Source organism: Thermobia domestica, chromosome 4 (assembly GCF_964235325.1).
Source record: "Thermobia domestica chromosome 4, izTheDome1.hap1.1, whole genome shotgun sequence".
NCBI classification, from domain to species: domain Eukaryota; kingdom Metazoa; phylum Arthropoda; class Insecta; order Zygentoma; family Lepismatidae; genus Thermobia; species Thermobia domestica.
The window spans coordinates 271264795-271283562 of NC_137457.1; the positions used below are offsets into that span (position 1 = coordinate 271264795).

The 18768-nt window shown below is 35.6% G+C and overlaps 1 protein-coding gene across 1 annotated transcript in view; it reads right to left on the minus strand.

Annotated features, from left to right (window-relative positions):
- Positions 1-1495: 1495 nt before the first annotated feature.
- The window catches only part of LOC145683122 (uncharacterized), a 29711-nt gene continuing 12438 nt past the window's right edge, over positions 1496-18768 (minus strand). Inside the window, exons 3-5 of the mRNA XM_081754485.1 lie at positions 10016-10147; positions 3849-3926; positions 1496-1587 (exon numbers count right to left, since the gene is read on the minus strand). Coding sequence (XP_081610611.1) covers positions 1496-1587; positions 3849-3926; positions 10016-10147 — 302 coding nt within the window. The remainder of the gene's footprint in view (positions 1588-3848; positions 3927-10015; positions 10148-18768) is intronic.

Below are 18768 nucleotides of genomic sequence, written 5' to 3' on the forward strand. Positions count from 1 at the left end.
TAAGTTTCTTACTAAAATATATGGAACAAATAAGAAACTTCTGTCAGTGTAAGTATGATCCAATTTTGTAAAATTCTGACGGGGTAGGCAAAAACTAACTACACCACTGGAATCAGCGACCTAGATTTAAAAAAAAAAAAAGTCAAATATCTCAGTCAGCGGAAAAAGGTTTTCATATGTAGACCAGCATAATAATAATAATAATAATAATAATAATAATAATAATAATAATAATAATAATAATAATAATAATAATAATAATAAATGGACACTGTTTTCACTGTTTTCATCGGAAACTTGCGACTTTAAGATCTACAGTGTAGATCTCTGCCGACAACAACACACGGGACATTGTTTATAAAAAGATCGAAAAACATTATTCACTAGCTTATTGTCTACGGTTTGAACTGCAAGAAATGATCATAATTCTTCGCGATAATGGCAATACAAAAGTGAAATGTTGTGTTTCTACAGAATTTCTTTTTCTCGGGTGACTTGATAATTTTAAATAACTTCTATTGTTGTAAAGAAAATAAAACGAATGTCTTCAATGGGAATTGATCTGAGGACCCCGTGAACTTAAGCCCACTGTATTACCGATTACACCATCAAGACGTGCTTGCAAGGAAAGCGCTAAGAGTCCAAGCACTTTACATCGCATTGTATTTTTTCCTTTTTATTGCGTTCACTCTGTGTTTTTTGTACAATGCACGAAAAAGCAAATATATTTCTCGCCAAGATGCCCAGGAATACTGTTTTAACTGATCAGCAAATAGGAAGCTACTGGTGAAATGATATGTTTTAATGTCCCATATTTTATTTTCATAGCAGCAAGGGGTAAGATACTATTCCGCAGAAATCATGCATTTATTTGTTTGATAGGCAATACGCGTTACAAAAGTGCGCTTAAACAGACGCACTTGATTAAATGTTACTAACCTTTTCTATGTAAGTCCTGCTCAGTAGTTGGTTATTACCGTAGGTAAGATTTGCACTTTTATCAACTGATCCACGTATACAGTGATGCAACCTAATTTTAAGATTTTAGGCAATTGCGGAAAGCGGTACATCGCCGAAACAATAACAACGGTCATATATGTATTTGTTTAGTACCTACAGGAGGCCAGTAGCAAGAAATTTCATTTCGGACGGCTGCAGTTAAAAAGCTAACGTGAAAAATTACAATTTAATTATTACTAAATGTTTTGTTTTCGAACACCCAAGCTATATGAGAAGCCTAGAGTTCAAGGTTGAATGTCAGCTACGTAGCTCCGAGATATTCCATTGAGAATCAAACCACTCATCCTGTGCATGGATGGTACGTTTGTCACTGTATTAAGCGTTGTATCTCCATAAATAAGAAATATTTTGATCATTGATTTTTTGTATGTGGTAGTATTGAAGACTAGTTCTATATGAGGTGTTTTCAAATTACAACGTTGAGGCTGAAAGGAAATGTTCATTCTTTTAATTTTGTTATTAAAATGCAATAATGTTAATATTTACCTAACTCTTCACAGACGTAACTTCTATGACATATTAAGCCTTCTTCGTTACATTCTGCACAATTAATGTCACTATCAAATGCTGAAATATAGAATGCCACAATAAAGTTAGTATTCAGTACGGAATATTTTTTTTTTTTTTTAAATGTTGGTACCATTTCAATTCAAACAATGAAATGTTATACGCAATTTTAAAAGAACTCTACCGTCAAAATCAATTTTCCAAAGTCTGTTGCTTGTTTTAGTATTTTCTTTACTTAGGAAAGATTTCGGAAAACGGGTTTCTTCACTTTATCGCAACACAAATTTAAGTTTTAATAAAAATGGTACAGATAGGAAACTGATTCAAACATCCAGCAAGTCTGGTCTGATATAGAAGCGATGGCAAACCAGTTAATTACGTCAAGCGTCAAAGGAAAAAGCGACTGAATTTTTATGTTTCCGACTCCGTTTAGCCAGTCTGGGAATTGGTGTACTAGATTTATGTAACTCAATGTAAAACAAAGATGTAATGTAGATATTACATAAGTTCCCTTTGCACGATCTGCTGGACAACATAGTGTCCAATGCTATTCTCTGGGTACTCCCGTTTCCTCCTGTGTTCTCATTCCATTAAGTATTCCATCATGATCCGTTGTTTTGTTATCCGCTTCCCTCAGCCTAACGATATAATCGAGAAAATCGTTATTTATTTTGCCTTTCCACGTACAAATCTAAATATATTGCCTCATTTCCTTTTATATCATGAGGTTCTTATTTTTCTGAACTCCTCTTTTTATCAACACTACCTGATAAAGCATAATCTCCAGGAAAATTCTGATTCAGAGTAGCTAACAATGCCACACCACGATGGCACCAGTAAAATTCATCACTTAAATACTGAGGTCACGTAAGCCAATGAGTCGTTTGGTTTAATAATTTCATCAGAAGTCTCTCCTCGATGGGTTTTGTCTTTTACCTTGCGTCTTTCATGAGATTTTTACGCCTCATGCCTCTGGTTTCTGGAATGTGATCAACTCTGTCGTCTCTAGTGAGTTAGATGTAAAAGGAGGTCCTGCTGCTGAAAGATCAGTATGTTTCTAGGTGTTATCATCAACAAGAAGCCAAGTGGAATTCCGACCCGGAGTTAATGTAAAAGCGAGTTGAAGATTGATCATGACAAGCTCCATTCATTCCTTGAACTTAGTACAGAATTGTTGGTGACAATTTCTACAATTTTCTGATTTCTAGTTTCCAAGAGTTCAGCGCAGCTATATGATAGATGCAAATAAACTTTTACCATCTTCTGTCTTGTAGCCAGCATGTATTTCTTCCTTTTCTTCTTTATTCAATCGGGTTATATATATATATCCTGAAAATTAGCTTTCTCACACTCTTCCAACTTCTAACCGTTTCCTGTCCTATTCTAACTTTGAGATACAAGTTTCTTGTTTTATTCTTTTTGATTTATTTATTTTCCAAATGTCACACTATTTATTTTTCAAACTTTTCTGATTTGACCATTAAATGGGATAGTTTAATGTTTTGAAACACATGTAAAACTTCTTCTTTTAACTCTGGCGCTTATAAATTGACCGTCTAGAAACAATCAATACGACATGAAAGAATAAGCTCTCAAATTTTGTCTAATATTTGCAACGTAAAGTCAAAACTAAAAGAGTAATGATAACCATCTGATGGGACTCAATATTTAAAGTTCATTTACGTATTATGTAATTAATCTCTGTAGATTTCTACAATTGTCACTACTTGCATTTTATGCTACTCAGAAAAGGACTTACTCTACGTTCAAGAAGTTGATATGTATATTAAAAGTATTTGTGATAAAACTGTGTTAATGCCAACTAACATGGATTGTTTTACATATTCAGGTACCAATAAAACAAAAAAAAATATCCTCAATATTTCAAAACCACTTAATTTCATGAATGAATACTCTCAATTGTAGAACACCTCTTATGTGAGGGGTCTCTTATTTGATTCCAGATATATATTGGTTTGTAATTCACAAGGTAGTGTCCGTGGCTCTTCTCGGATATTCTTGAGTACCTACTCATATTCTAACTCCTTCAACTCTTTCGTAACTTATAATTAAATTCCATCATTTATTTGCTTTATTCGAAAGTAATTACAGTTTGACGTTATTTAGAAGGTATCATTTATAACTTCTCAATCATGAAACAACAAGAAAAGCGTAAGTGAATATGTTTTGAACAAAATTACTAAAGATATTCTGATAGTAAACTATCGCAGTAAAATATTACTGCATCCTAAAGCAGATACTTAATGCTTATGGTAGAAAAGAGTAACACAGTACATAATGGTTCGTTTTGAAATACTTACACAGTGTACAGTGATCATTGATGACGCAGTTTAGATCTCGACCTTCGCACATATAACATGAAAAGTCATATGCTTTCACTGTAAGTTTAAAGAAAACACAATCTATTTTAATATTAAAATTTCAATACTAACACCTGTTAAAGATGAAAAGATAATAACTTATAGGATATTTATACGAGTCAAATGAAAACCATAATTATTTTTTCTTAAATATTATTTATTGGTCACACAGGGTACAGAAGTAAATCACTTTTCAACATAGTCCCCTCCTCGTTCAATGCAAGTCCGCCAGCGCTTCGGAAGAGCCTGAATACCTGCAGAAAAAAAAGGTCTTTTGGGCTACGGCGCAACCACTCGTGCACCGCGTTGCGTACCTCTTCATCGGAGTGGAACTTCCTGCCGCCACTCCTTGCTCGCTCGCTTTGTTTAAGGCTGATGGTAATGCACCCATGTTTCGTCACCAGTGACGATTCGTGACAGGAAGGCATTACTGTCACGTTCAGCACGCCACAAAAGGTCTTCGCACGCATCAACACGTCGCTGTTTCAGTTCAGGCGTCAGTTGTCGCGGCACCCATCTTGCAGATACCTTGTGGAACTGGAGCATGTGTACACATGCTGCAATTTCGTCTATTGTCACACGACGGTATTCCAAAACGATGGCTTCAACGGTGCATGTGGTTAGTGGGGCTGCCATTTTGGAACTGTTGTTGCTCCGGTGTTTGTGCATTTACCGGCTGCTGCCACCTAGGAGACATCCGGCATACTATCGTAAACAGGCATGCCAACTTACAGCTCACTGGCGCCATATGCTGATTTTTATTTTTACTTTTATGGTTTTCAGTTGACTTACCCTCGTATCTTCGAAGCTGATAGGGAACACTGCTCTAACATATAATGTGAAATTTACAACATCAGTAAAACGTAATAAAATCTGTAATTTTACGTAAAAAATAATAATTATGCATGTAGACTAGGGGTGAAAACAAGTAACAACATTTTACTACCCAAGAAAATAGCTACTAGACCACATCCCACAATAGAAATCATTTAATAACCTTTGAAATAGATAATACTAACATTAAAAACTCTCCCAAATAGAGGGTGTAGCCCTCGCAATGGGTGCTAGCTACACCATAGCTAGCTAACTTACAAAAAAAAAAAATTAAAAACTCGTCTACACCGATGAACCACTCGCCTCGGGCCAGTAGTTATTTGCATTCCTGCCCTAGACAAATGAGAATTGGTTCCATTTTAAAACTCGATAATCGCTGAAATTTTCAATTTTTTAATTAATAATATTAACCTGATAGTTGCGCATGTACTCCTGTATCAAATTAGTGCCTACAACTTTATCCTATGATTTTTTTTTTTTTTTTTTTTTTTTTGTATTTAAAGCTTCTATGTTTTAAACCATTAGTGCATATGATCTGATGTTGTGTTAATTACGTTTTAATTGATTATGACCTAACGTCCAGAACTTTTGCGAACAAAACATTGTTGCCCGATCCATAAACAGTCGTGAGAGTGTGCTATTGTTCTCGAAAAACTTGCACTTTGGTTTTACAGGGCAAATCCTTGAAAGGTGATCATTGTTATTGAAATATCAATAATGTTTCAAGTACACAACTGTTAAGGAAATGTGAATCCGTTGCCAATAACTAAAACCGTTAACCAAAGTAACGAAGTATTAATGTTGTATGAAGAATAAAATATTATTTATTATAAAAACATTGGTGAAATATCGTTTATTAGTCAAGTATTTCCTGTGCATGTGATATTTTCTATGGTGCTCTCCGTCCACTACAGTCGAAGATTTCAGATAGAATCCGCTACAGTCGTTTAAAGTGTTTTAAATCTACCTCAAAATAACAAATTGTACGCAAATCTACCTCTGGGGGACACGGTGGCTCAGTGGTAGAGCGTTCGCATCTGGTGCTTGGGATCCCAGGTTCGATCCCAGCCCCCACCAAGTGAGTTTTGTGGTGGACAAACACCGTGCTCGTGGGTTTTCTCGGGGGTTTTCTCGTCTCCCGTTTCCTCTCACTTTCTTCATTCCACCATTTCACTCATCTCTCATCATCACCGTCTCCTTTAGCCTAACCGGCATAACCGTGGGACGTAAAACTCAAAGATTTCATTTCATTTCATTTCATTTTCAATCTTACCTCTAGGAAACTTCATGCACTAATGGGTTAATAAGACTAGCTGAATCTGCGCTGTCTACTCAGCACATCGTGGATATCCTTCCCACTGTACATGTCTTTTTACTCACACAAGTAAAAGATAGGAGACTCACAAAGGTAGTGAATTGCTATGTAAAGATGTTGGAATGAGTTTGTAGCAAATTTGTTGAAGTAACACTATATCAGTGGAAATACTTTTTTCTAATAAATCCATATCCGTCCGATTATGCCCCATTACGTCTCTTGAGGCCTTTGAAGTTGCCAGCATGCAATAGAGTTTGTCATTCACATTTAAGCAAAGCGCTTGCAATTGCCGTTAACCCGTTATACGTAACTTCTCTACTTTTTGCCTAACACCGTAGTTTCGGCCTGCAACAATGTTAATCTTATGGGCTCAAAACGGCCCATATAATGTTGAATAGAACGACACGATTTTTGAAAGTTAAAATGAGAACTGAACAATCTACAGGAAATTTGGAATCGACCATTGAAAACGGCACGTTTCTGGCACTTGTGATTTTCGAGATCTGTCGAAAGGATTGCGGACAAACATATAAACCTAGCATTTTAATATATAAACTAGCTGAACCTGCGCTCTCTACACAGCGCGTTATTCACATATAATACAAAAATGAATTTCCTTGTCATTCCTCACATCTCTACATCTTACAAACACAAGTGAAAGGTGTCTTGATAAAAATCGGCAAGGGGTACCATGAAGGAGAGATTTTTGTGATTATTTTTTCAATATCTCGCACTGTTTGCAAGATTTGAGCCTACTTCCAGTTGGAGTTTTTAATTCATGTATGATCGGTGTTTTCTTTCTTCTTGTATGCAGTATGTAATAAGCAAATACATTACACACACAAATAATTATAATGTCAGTGATACATGGTCTTCATTGGACAAAACATTCCAAACAATAAAGATTCATCTTAGACTGGCAAAATGGTTATCCTTCTTTTTTCCATAATCATGTAGCGATGGAACCAACGCCTGAGAGATATACAACCCCTGCATACAACTGTATTGTGTTGAAATGTATAACTCATAGGGTATGATACTCTACTTAAAAAAAATTCAACACTTCCAGTGTACCCTTAGAAAACGCAATAAAGAAATAATAGCCACGTGTATTAAATATACAATTAGAACTGGATACAATCTACACAAAATTTGCAATCGACCAACAGAAACGGCACGTTTTTAGCACTTGTGGTTTTCGAGATCTCACTGTCGAAAAGATTGGAGACAAACGTATAAACCTAGCATTCTAATATGTACAGTAGACATTTAGAAAAATGCGTTTGCTGCGAAAGTTACTACTCTGCGTTTATCGAGTTTTTGAAAACAAAAGGTTTTCAATTTTTAATTGAAAAATGATCTCATCGGATCATCAATTCCAACATTACATTTTGTTCGCTTTCAACCATGTGTATATATAGCGCAGTGTTCTCAGGAAAAGAAATTTTCACTATATCTCTATTTATTCATGACTCTTCCAAACCATCTTAAAGTGCAAAATAATACTATGTTTTTAAGCATTAATTAATTAACAATAACAAAAAATTAAATATAATTGGTTAAATCAGAACCATTCTGTCCAAACTATAGCAAACGAATTTAAGGTTATTGTATATAAGTCGTCCGCTTTGAATAATAGTATCATAGAGTATATGTATTGGAGTGTATGTAAAGGTCGTGTTTATGTTAGTTTGGTTATCTCACTACATAGTTCTAGAAAGCAGAATGATATTAGTAAAGGAAATACTGTTAGTATCATTAGTTAGAAGCCTTTAGGACAATACAACAAATACCTGTCGATGTTAATCAGATTTGTTGGCCTCAGTCTGTACTTGAAATGTCAGTACTATGGCAATGAATGCCTATTGCGTAATTAAATGACTTCAATATGGCCAATGTGTTTCGGTAGTTTCTTCAAGAATTACAGCATACATGATTTGCGATGTGTTACTTATCAATCAGTAACGTGCAAATGGGAGACAAAAGGATCTGGTAGGAAACGTACCCTCGACATAAAATGGAACGTACACGGGCAAATAAATCTGCTATTTCTACTGACAAAACAGCGGTTGTTACTGTGTTAAAGAGCCATTGTGCCTCCACATGTGAACTCGATTGTGTTTGAGTTGATGAACCAATCTCAGAGAATATTTTATGGGTTGATCGCAAGCTATAATATGGTGAGTACTTAGCTTTTTTTCCTGGTCTTCATACAGATGAACGTAACTAACGTAACTAATACCTTATAATGAACCAGCACCCATTCGAAAATACAGTAAAAAATCCTCTGTATACATAACTCACTGAAGGCAAATGTACTATCAGCTATACACAGTTTGGGCTGATAGATACACTACCATCTCTCTCAGAAATTCCTATCCATTTCAGAGCGGTCACTGTCATCTCTCCTAAGGAAAATAGTGGTAATACGCCTACTGCAAGATTTTTCATATCCAATTTCCCCGTTATATCAACTTGTGGAAGGTACTTGTCTTTTACAATAAGTAGCAGCCTAATAATATGTCTAGTGTTATCACTAAAACTTTAATTCGATCTCACTTTCCTTCGACATTATGAAAAGATGCCTCTTTATCACCATATATTCAAATATCAAAGTTTAACCACAATTCGACTGAGTTCAAAGGAAAACGGTATTAGTTTGAAACCACTGAGCTCCACGTGAGTGTACGAAATCTCTAAAATAATTGCTTGTGGCAGGTTTATGTTTAGCGATCATCTAGCATGATTATTACTAACATTCAGAGACGTCATTGGGGGTATTGGAAACAATGTAGAGGCGAGGAGGTGATTGTATCAACTGCTTGTGGCAGGTTTATGTTTAGCGATAATCTAACATAATTACTACTAACATTCAGAGACGTCATTGGGGATATTGGAAAGAATGTAGAGGCGAGGAGGTGATTGTATCAACTGATTGTGGCAGGTTTATGTTTAGCGATAATCTAACATAATTACTACTAACATTCAGAGACGTCATTGGGGATATTGGAAAGAATGTAGAGGCGAGGAGGTGATTGTATCAACTGCTTGTGGCAGGTTTATGTTTAGCGATAATCTAACATAATTACTACTAACATTCAGAGACGTCATTGGGGATATTGGAGAGAATGTAGAGGCGAGGAGGTGTTTGTATCAATAATGAGAATTTTTTCTATCTTGGTCACAGTGCAACTGTGTGTGTATCTGTTGGTGTACACAAGTGAGGAATATCCAGAACTCACAATTTGCGTTTTGGTATGGAACATTTAGCTGCATATCCATGTTTTCCTTGCTACTCGTACAAAGGAACTTAACTAAATTCATGATGTTGCCAATACTGTTCTTTGTCCGGATGTCATTCTGGAGTATAGACGAGATTTATCTTCCAGGAGGAAAACATGCGTCCCCGTAACACCAGGACAATCTACTGTTCTGTACTCGGTATATAAATTACTCCTTCTTATATTGAGTCGCAATCAGAAGCATTACCAAGAACTTTTGAGACATAAAAGCCTATTATCTAACCGGCAGCTTGTCATATGCAACAACTGTAAAACTACGCCACTATCTACAGCAAGCATAAAGTGCCATTCCAAGATACAATTAGCATTGTTTATAGTATCAGATCCTCACTAGAAACGATGCTTCTGTGGGCAGTTAGGGTGATTATGAATGTTACTGAGATAATATTGCTACTGTATGCTTTGAATATTCTGCACGTTACACTTACGATATGCCTCGAGCTTACTACTGATTTTGCTACAATTTACTTTTCCCATGTTAACCACTAATTTTTGGTCAGATTAATTTCTCATCTCATTTAGAATAATTTTTCTCAAGTGTTTACGAGATTTAAACTAAAAATACCAGTAAAGAGGTCAGAAGATTATTAAAACACCAGTAAAACCTGAAATATTGAATACTTAGAAAGACTAGATTTTCTTACGTACAAACTTACATGCTGCCGTTTTCTCACACTCCGCTGAGATGAAATACTGTGTCTGGTCAGTAATTGAGTAACTTTGTTTCAGGGCTCTTTTACAAAATTCATTCTCCTGACATGTTACAGAATTACACACCGTTTTCAGGGCTGTAAATCATTTCGAAACAAAGAATATAAGTAGTAAAGTACAATAATTTAGCGTTATCTGGAAATACTATCTATTGTTTTGAAATTTAATTTTAAAAATCGCTACTTATAGACTCATTTTATCAAGAAAGAGTCGTTATCTAAAACTTTATAAATATTTCAACATTCATTATATATATATATATATATATATATATATATATATATGTAATATATAACGTTAGGTAAGACATTGGTAACTCGGGTATATCCAAAACTGTTGTAATGAAAATTTAATTGTTGGCAAGAGTTGTTTTATAGTAACAATTCATCATAGGTATCAATAGATCTGGAAGTAAGCAACAGGTTTTAGAATTTATTGAGTTTTTTTACAAGCTTTTCTGCATAGTGTCAAAAACAGAAGAGTGTGAAATGGTTTCAGGCACCAGACTTCTTCAAGGAAGTATACGAATTGCATCGATAAAAATGTACATTCAGATATAGTAAGATTCATTAATCTACTTTAAAGTAGTACTCTTGGGCAGCAATAAACTTCTCCCAATGTTATCCACTATCAAATGTACCACTGCAACACCTCTCTTTTAATTGCACGCAGCTGGTACTCGCATTCTGCATTATAAACATTATATCCTTTCTCGACTTGAATCTGGTTGTTTCAGAGAAATCTATAATTTCTTGGTTTTCATGGTATAATGTGTTTGCCTGGGAAGATCTATATCGAATGTGAAGACTGCGAGGCTCTACAGCTTCTGTTGCCCACTGTTTAGTTTTCAAGGGTGTACCGACTCTTGTGGAACGTTTCTCTTTATGACTATTGAATTTTGACACAAAAGTTTAATGCGATAGCATTGTTAAAGTTTTTCAGTCATTGTGTTTGAAACGAAATTCTTGACTACCTTCACTTACATCTCCTCGGTGTCTGCTACGGTTGCACGGAGCCGCAGATCTATAACTGTATGGTGTACATCGAATACATGTGTAATTCCCCTTCACATTTAAGATGACCCGCTAGTATGCTGCTCTTATGGGTGCACCGAACATGATTTTGGTTGGTGTCCACGGAGCTCCTGATGAACTCATGCGAACAAGATGTTGGTTGATGTCTACCATGTTCTTGGGGAACTCATGCGAACATGATGTTGGTTAATGTTCACGGTACTCCTGGGAAACTCATATGAGCAAGATGCTGATTCGTATCCACGGTGCTCTTGAGAAACTCATGCAAACATGATGTTGGTGTCCACTGTTCTCCTGGGGAACTGACGATAAAATGGTGGTTGGTGTTAATGGTGCTCATTTTGCAATGCTGTCAACGAAACAAAATACGAGTTCAAGGGCGACTTGTACATGTACAATCACTCGGCATTCCTAGCTCAAATGTACTGTTAACTTCTCTTTCAAGTTCCTGTACAGAATGTCCAGTTTAAGTTCATAAAGAAAAATAAAACTTGCAATTGTGTTTTTCCCATGGTGTAATTTCATAGGACCTTTTTCAACAACGCACTAGTGTCTGACTGTTTGGGTATCTTGCTGACTTTGCTGGGTGTAAACAGAGTTCTTATCCCATCCCTGCATTCAGAAGATATTCCCATCTTAGGTGAAAAGAAATATTTAATTCACATAACTTAATATTTCGAATAATGATTGCACTGAAGATAATGACAGTAGTTTAAAATGTGGTTTTTAACAACGAAAACACCAAAAGCACCAGCAGTTATTTTCAAATAACCTTTACTCTTCTAACACCACAAGCTTTAGTGATTTTGTGACAATATAACACTAGGAAACGGCACGCCAAAATCATCCTTATGCTCCCCTCAGCTGCGCAAATATATGTAAGACGCTGCGCGATACCTTATGAGCCGTAATTGTGCTCGACAATTATACTTTAGTCCTGGAAATGTGAAAATCCTGCAAGATATTCCATTTACTTTAAAACACTTTATTGAATTTCTGGGGAGGGGCTTAAGCCCGGAAGCCTCCCTTAAATACGCCACTGGTTGTGAGTAACATTATCTTCGTTCCAACTGCATACTCCGTTAGTTCACAAAGAACTGAGTACATATGTGGCGCCTATACACTGGCGGATCCAAAGGGGACGACCGGCCACCACCACCCCTTTTGTACTTCCCGCATTTATCGTTGGGAAATGCAAATGTGGTCTTTCCCGACCGATTCAATCTGTATGACAAGCCTAGCAGTCTAATCCAAATGGGTGGTGCTTAATAGTACTTAATACAGACATATCTAAAGTGTGAATAATTCTGTTCCTAGTTCCTTGAAGCGGTCACCATAACTCCAAAGGAGCGAGAATATGATTCATTCGTTGGACCAACAGCTGTAGGAAGGAGGGTAAGACGCCTCACTCTTTGAACTAAAAAGGTATGTTTTAAAAGAGTATCCTAGAAAAAGGATATTGAAATGGAATTCCGGTCCCGAAATTTCAAATACCTTTACCTTCAATAAAGAGAAAAATATAGAATCTTCACCGCTCGTTACTGAAAAGCTATCTGAATCTGAGACTTTGGTTGGTTGATTGATTGATATGTATTTATGTCGTTTATCAAATGTTATGCTTTACAGAACGAGTACTAGAGGTTAAAGTTGGAACTGAACTAATGTAGTGCGTTCAATGCTCACTCACCGGGAATCAAACCACAGAACCTCATGCATCAAAGATCAAAGATACGTTCGCTAGCTACGAGATCAACAAAGAGAGCCGTGACTTTTGGGGTTCAAACACGGAAACATTAGAAAGGGACCAGGGATTTAATGGCATTTCATTCTTTCTTGGGAAATAAAACAAGCTACAAGCTGCTATATGAAAGACGACTAGCCTTTGGCTAGCTGGGAGCCTTTGGCTAGCCGCATTTCTTATCTATCGGCCATTGCATCAATAGTAAATTTCGTGAATTTGCTCTTCATATTTCCTGAATCTCCCTATCCGGGGACTTCGCTCCCCACACACTGCCCTACGGTCTCCCACCCCTTCAACCCACAATTCTATCGTTGCTTTTTCTTTTTCAACTATCTAAAAGATAAGATTTTGTATCCCAAGAAAACGCCCATTTAAATAGCATGGGAATCTCTTCACCCCCTTTAGACCCCTTAAAAATTAAAAATATTAACTTTTGGCAATTTTCCTGTCGGTTAGATCTGGAAGTCTACAATCATGCCAAATTTCATCATTCTAATCCTGACGGAAGTGCCTAAACATTTTGGGGTGTAGAAGACTCCCATATAAATAACATGAGAAAGATTTTTCAGTTCCCAATAAAACCATTATACAGTTAAAAATTTTCACTTCTGATGCTTCACTTAGGCAACGCTGACGAGAACGTACAAGCATACTGAATTTCAATTTTTTATTCCAATTCTAAGTACCTAAAACATGAGATTATAGGTCCAAAAAAGGCCCATTTAAATAACATGGGGAATTTTTTCATCCCCTCTTTAGACCCCCTAAAAATTAGAAATATTCACTTTTGGCAATTTTCCTGTGGGTTAATTCCGGAAAGCTACAACCATGCCAAATTTAGTCATTGTAACCCTACAAGAAGTGCTCAATAATTTATGTCAGCTCATGTAGTTTTACATATAGTTAGGATTAAGAAGTCCTGAGTGAATATCTGATCGCACAGGCCAAACCGTTCAAGCTAGAAACTTGGAATTCGGACAGTAGATAAGATTTGTGACGTAAGGTATGACTAAGGAAGGATTTTTTTTGAAATTCGAAGAAAGAAAGGGGGGGTGGCCATCTCTCCGAATCCCTTAAAGATGGAGACTTGAAATTTGGTATTTTGATTTCTCATTTTAAATAATTTGACGAGCGTTTCAATGTTTTTGATACTTTAGTAAAATGGGGAGAAAGGGGGAAAGAAAAGGGGGCGGGGATTGCAATAATTATAATATGATCTCAATATCTAAGAATCTTCGAAGGTTAGAAACATGAAATTTGGTGTATGGATTTCTCACTCAAAATAATTCAAAATATTTCAACGTTTTTGATATTTTACCTAGAAATAAAGAAAAAAGATTGAATTATTATTATTATTATTATTATTATTATTATTATTATTATTAGTCTATTATTATTATTAAATAATTAAACATGTATTTGAACGTTTCGTGCCACTTAACGTAGAAGGGAAGGAAAAGATATGGGGTGGTTCACAAAAATCCCTTACGAGGTATTTGAATTTCATGACCGAGTTTTAGCTTAATCCAATTCTATATAAAAGACACAGAAGGAAGAACGCGAAATATTGGGTCAGAGTAGCACGTAGGAGTATTTGCTATACTGTGTGAAGCCGTGTGCAGAGTCAATAGGGGATCTTGGGTCGAAGGCTAATATAATATAATTTTATTATTGTTGTAAGCCTAGCTATAATTATACTATGTTTCTAACAACTGCATTTAAGAAATTACCTAATAGAGCCAATTTCCAACCCCTTATTCCTAGTTTGGTCTAATGCTTTTTTTCATTACATACTCAATTATACCACTGCAAAACCTGAGCATTCGGACAAAATATTCTATATAGAGCATGAGCTGAAAGAACATTTTCAACACTGAAAAGGTTGAAGACATGTTTACGGTCCTGGATGGGTGCAGATCGACTTAACGACTAGTGGTGGGCACAAAACCCGGTTTTTCGGTTTTCGGTTTTTAGAAAAACCGAAACCGGGTTTTGAAAATTTTAAAAAACCGGTTTCGGTTTTATTCAAAACCGGTTTGGTTTTCTCCGAAACCGGTTATCGGTTTTCTCCAAAACCGGTTCGGTTTTTCACCTGATCCGGTTTCAGTTTTCTTCAAAACCGATTCCGTTTTTTTTCCCAAATTTGTTCTATTTCTGACCAGAATGGTGTTTCGTTGTTCTCCGGAAACCAAACCCATTTTCACAGAAATAGTTTTGTGTGTTTTGGAAAAGTTTTCACCGAAACCAGTTTCGATGAAAACCGTACCGTTTTGGAGAAAACCGAAAGCGGTTTCGGTGAGAAACCGAACCGGTTTTGGAGAAAACCGAAATGTCGGTTTTTCGAGTTTCGGTTTTTATAGAAACCGGTTTTCGGTTTTATAAAAACCGGTTTTGCCCATCCCTATTAACGACCTGGTACTACTGTATACGCACCGAGGCAAACGTAGATTACGATCGTGTCATCGACAGATTTGCCAGGAACAAGAGAGGACGTAGATTTGAGTTTATGCTATAACTTTCACAGAGATGGACTGCAAGGTGACTAAAGCCGTTGCATGGTTTCCGCCCGTCGTGGTTTTTACCCATAATTATTTTTAACTCGTGGGTATTCCCCAAAAGTCATTAGTCTCAGTCTAAAGTTCAACTCCTTGGATGTATCTAAATCGCAAACAAAATCAAGAAAGATGAACGAACTCGAAAAACTTTCTGAAATAGCTATTTTTAATTTTTTTAACTGAAACGAAAGGGCACAACTACAATCGTAAAAAAAAGTGTACCGGTATATAGGCTATATTATATTTTTAATAAACAGTTATATATTATACATATGATATTTGTTTGTTTAACATCCCACGTATGTGTCAGAACGGCTAAAGGAGACGTGGACCTACTGATTATAGTGGAATCCGAACAACTTTTTTCGTTCAACTCTGCCCCCATCGGTAATCGAACCCGGGATCACGCGCACCAAAGGCAAGCGTGCTGGCCATTAGACCAAACGGGGTCCATATTATATCTGAGATGAAAGAAAAACAAGTTACACGAACTTTATTCTCTATTGGTAATTTCGTTTAAAGGTGAGTATTTTTCAAAATTAAATTTTACTTTGAATTTTTTTAAATACCTGACATTCTCAAATAATATCGCCAGTCGGTATGTTTTAGGAAATATAGTTTGTGTGCAGTAATGAACGGAAACGTTACTTTGTTTTTACATTTCTGATCTTCTTTCGTTCATTTTGTTGTAAGCTTTGCTAATCTTTCAGTTTTTTTACTAGTTATACTTTATAATGACATATTCTGATTCTATATAACTTTAATTCATGTAAAATTTATACACATTTCGTGCTTGATCCGATAAAATTCTGTTGAGTTTGCATAAGAGAAAGTTTAGTATTGATAATTTTGTTATTATTAGAGCAACCCACACTATGCTTTGTTTTTTGTCTAATTATGATTTATTTTTTTTTTCAAATTATGCTTTATTATGCTTTATTGTTATTTGCAATCAAGGGCGCCCATCAGGGGGGCAAGGTGGGACGCTCCCCCTTAGAGGAAATTGTACTTCAGAATATCGAAAATCCAATAGAATTTTTACATTAGTTACAGCAAACTTTCAGACTATTTTTGAAACGTAGCTTCTACTTGCCCCCCTTAGGAACCATAACATGGGCGCCCTTGTTTCCAATTATTGTTTAACATTAGTCGTGAATAATGAAAAGATTTACTATACATTAAATATTCTAAATATCTTGATCTATTTATTAATATTTTATGCAAACATTTTCTTTCATTTTTTATGAATTTTCTACTTAATGCACTGTAAACAGATATGCTTTAATCGAATCATTCTTTATCACTTATGTGCGCCTTAGAGGTGCATATATACAAAAAGTGAAAGTAAAAGATGCCACCAAAGGAACAGAAAGTGTTTAAGTTCAAGAGGTACACATAACAATATTGTGTACTATTCATTGTTGCCGGAAAGTTTTCGTCTTTTGCTTTTTTTCTACACATCAAAGAATTGCACCGAAATAAAAATATTGGTGTGCAATACAAAAATACAAAAATTGCATTCTTGCATTACGTTCTCAATGATTTTGCATTGTAAATATTGTTTTTTAAAAATATTAATACAGTATGTTAAATTTGCAGTTAAACAGAATTTTCCAAGAATTGTGCTATGTATTTTAAATTATGCTTTATGCTTTATTTTCTAAATTTATGCTTTATTATTCCTTTAAAATTAGTTTCTTCTGGACCCTTAGACAACCACAACCCTTGTTCAAGATACCAACCATATGTGTAAATTGTCGTTATGTTTTTGGTTTGCTCTAGTTATTATGTTATTTACAGTATGTAATTATGTACAGTATGTTTATTATGTAATTCACACAATGAAATTAAACATTATTGAATAAATAGAATATTGAACAAATATTTTATTGAATAAATTGTGCATTTACCTTCGTAGTGATTTGTATGGTTAAGAAGTACTGCAATATATTATATTTATATAGGATTTATATTCACAATTCATTTCGTTATATGTTACTGCTGTAGTTTAATTTCAAACCGTCGCTCTGTGTTTGTGATAGTAGTACCCAACGAGATGAAACTCTCTTGAACCGAAGATGATCATGAAGAATTTTTGTTACTGCTGGTGATCCAATGTTCACTGTAGATTCAATGTCCTTGAAAGTTGTACGAGGATTTTCTCGAATCATTTGTTCCACAGCGGCAATGTTTTCATCTGACACAGCTGTTGCCGGACGTCCAGCTCTCTCTTCATCTTTAAGCGATGTCCGGCCTCTTCTGAATTCACCAAACCACCGAAAAATTGTAGTACGGGAAGGAGCAAGGTCCACAAATGACCCCTGCAAACGGCCAAGGCTTTGTGTCTCGTTCAAACTACTTTTGAAATCGTAAAGGATCATTGCCCGAAAATGTTTCCTTTCGAGGTCTATTCTAGACAGCCGAATACTGCTCACATCAACAAACAAAAGAACTGAATACGGCCACGCCGATAAGCGAGGCGAGTTGAAACTTGCTTCGCTTCTTCACTCTGGATACCACTACCGAAAGCAATTGTTGGAATTCAAAGACTGTGCCACAACAATGCGTATCTCAAAACTTTCGTAGTGACCCTCGTACAATGTTTAAATGCAGTGATGATTAGTATTAGTAGAGCAGTCCTTTTAAGGCAAAAACCATAATATTCTTATTTCGGGGAAAAGCAAAGAAATTTATGTTCGGGCAATCACTACCACAAGGAATAATCACGGAGCCACTAACCATCCTTGGAGTTAAGTTTGAATATTATATTTTTTTCTTTTCAGTTTTCAATTTGCTGAATTATACCTGATATAAACAGAAATGAAAGCCATATGTAGAGATTGCTTCCCTATATTTTGGCCCATTTGGAACACTGCGTGTCATATGCTATTAAATATCACTTTATAATTAATTATTGTATTTTTTAAGCTACGAAGAAATGTACATAGAAATATCATAATGTCTTCTGTTATTTGTTGACATTTTGTCTTATTCTTTATGCATGTATACTTTTGTTATTTATTTTTGCGTACACCGAGTCTGTCTTTTTTGTCAACTGCTGTTCCGTAATTGTTATTCAAAATATAAATGATTAGAGCAAATTGTATAGTTTTTCGTTAAAATGAATGCCATCGTCAATACAGTATTTTCTTTTGTGCAAGTACTGTGCAAGACAGCGCATCTGATACATTGCCGTACTAGTGAATCATGATACAGCCATGTCTCCGACATTAAAATGTGTATTTAATTTAATTCTACAGAAAAAATATACTTTCATTTTTTTAAAAAAAAAAAATACAAATTCGGGTAACAAAATGGAATATGGGAATCAGGTTTAGCTACACCTTCCCCCCAAGTCCCGCATTCAT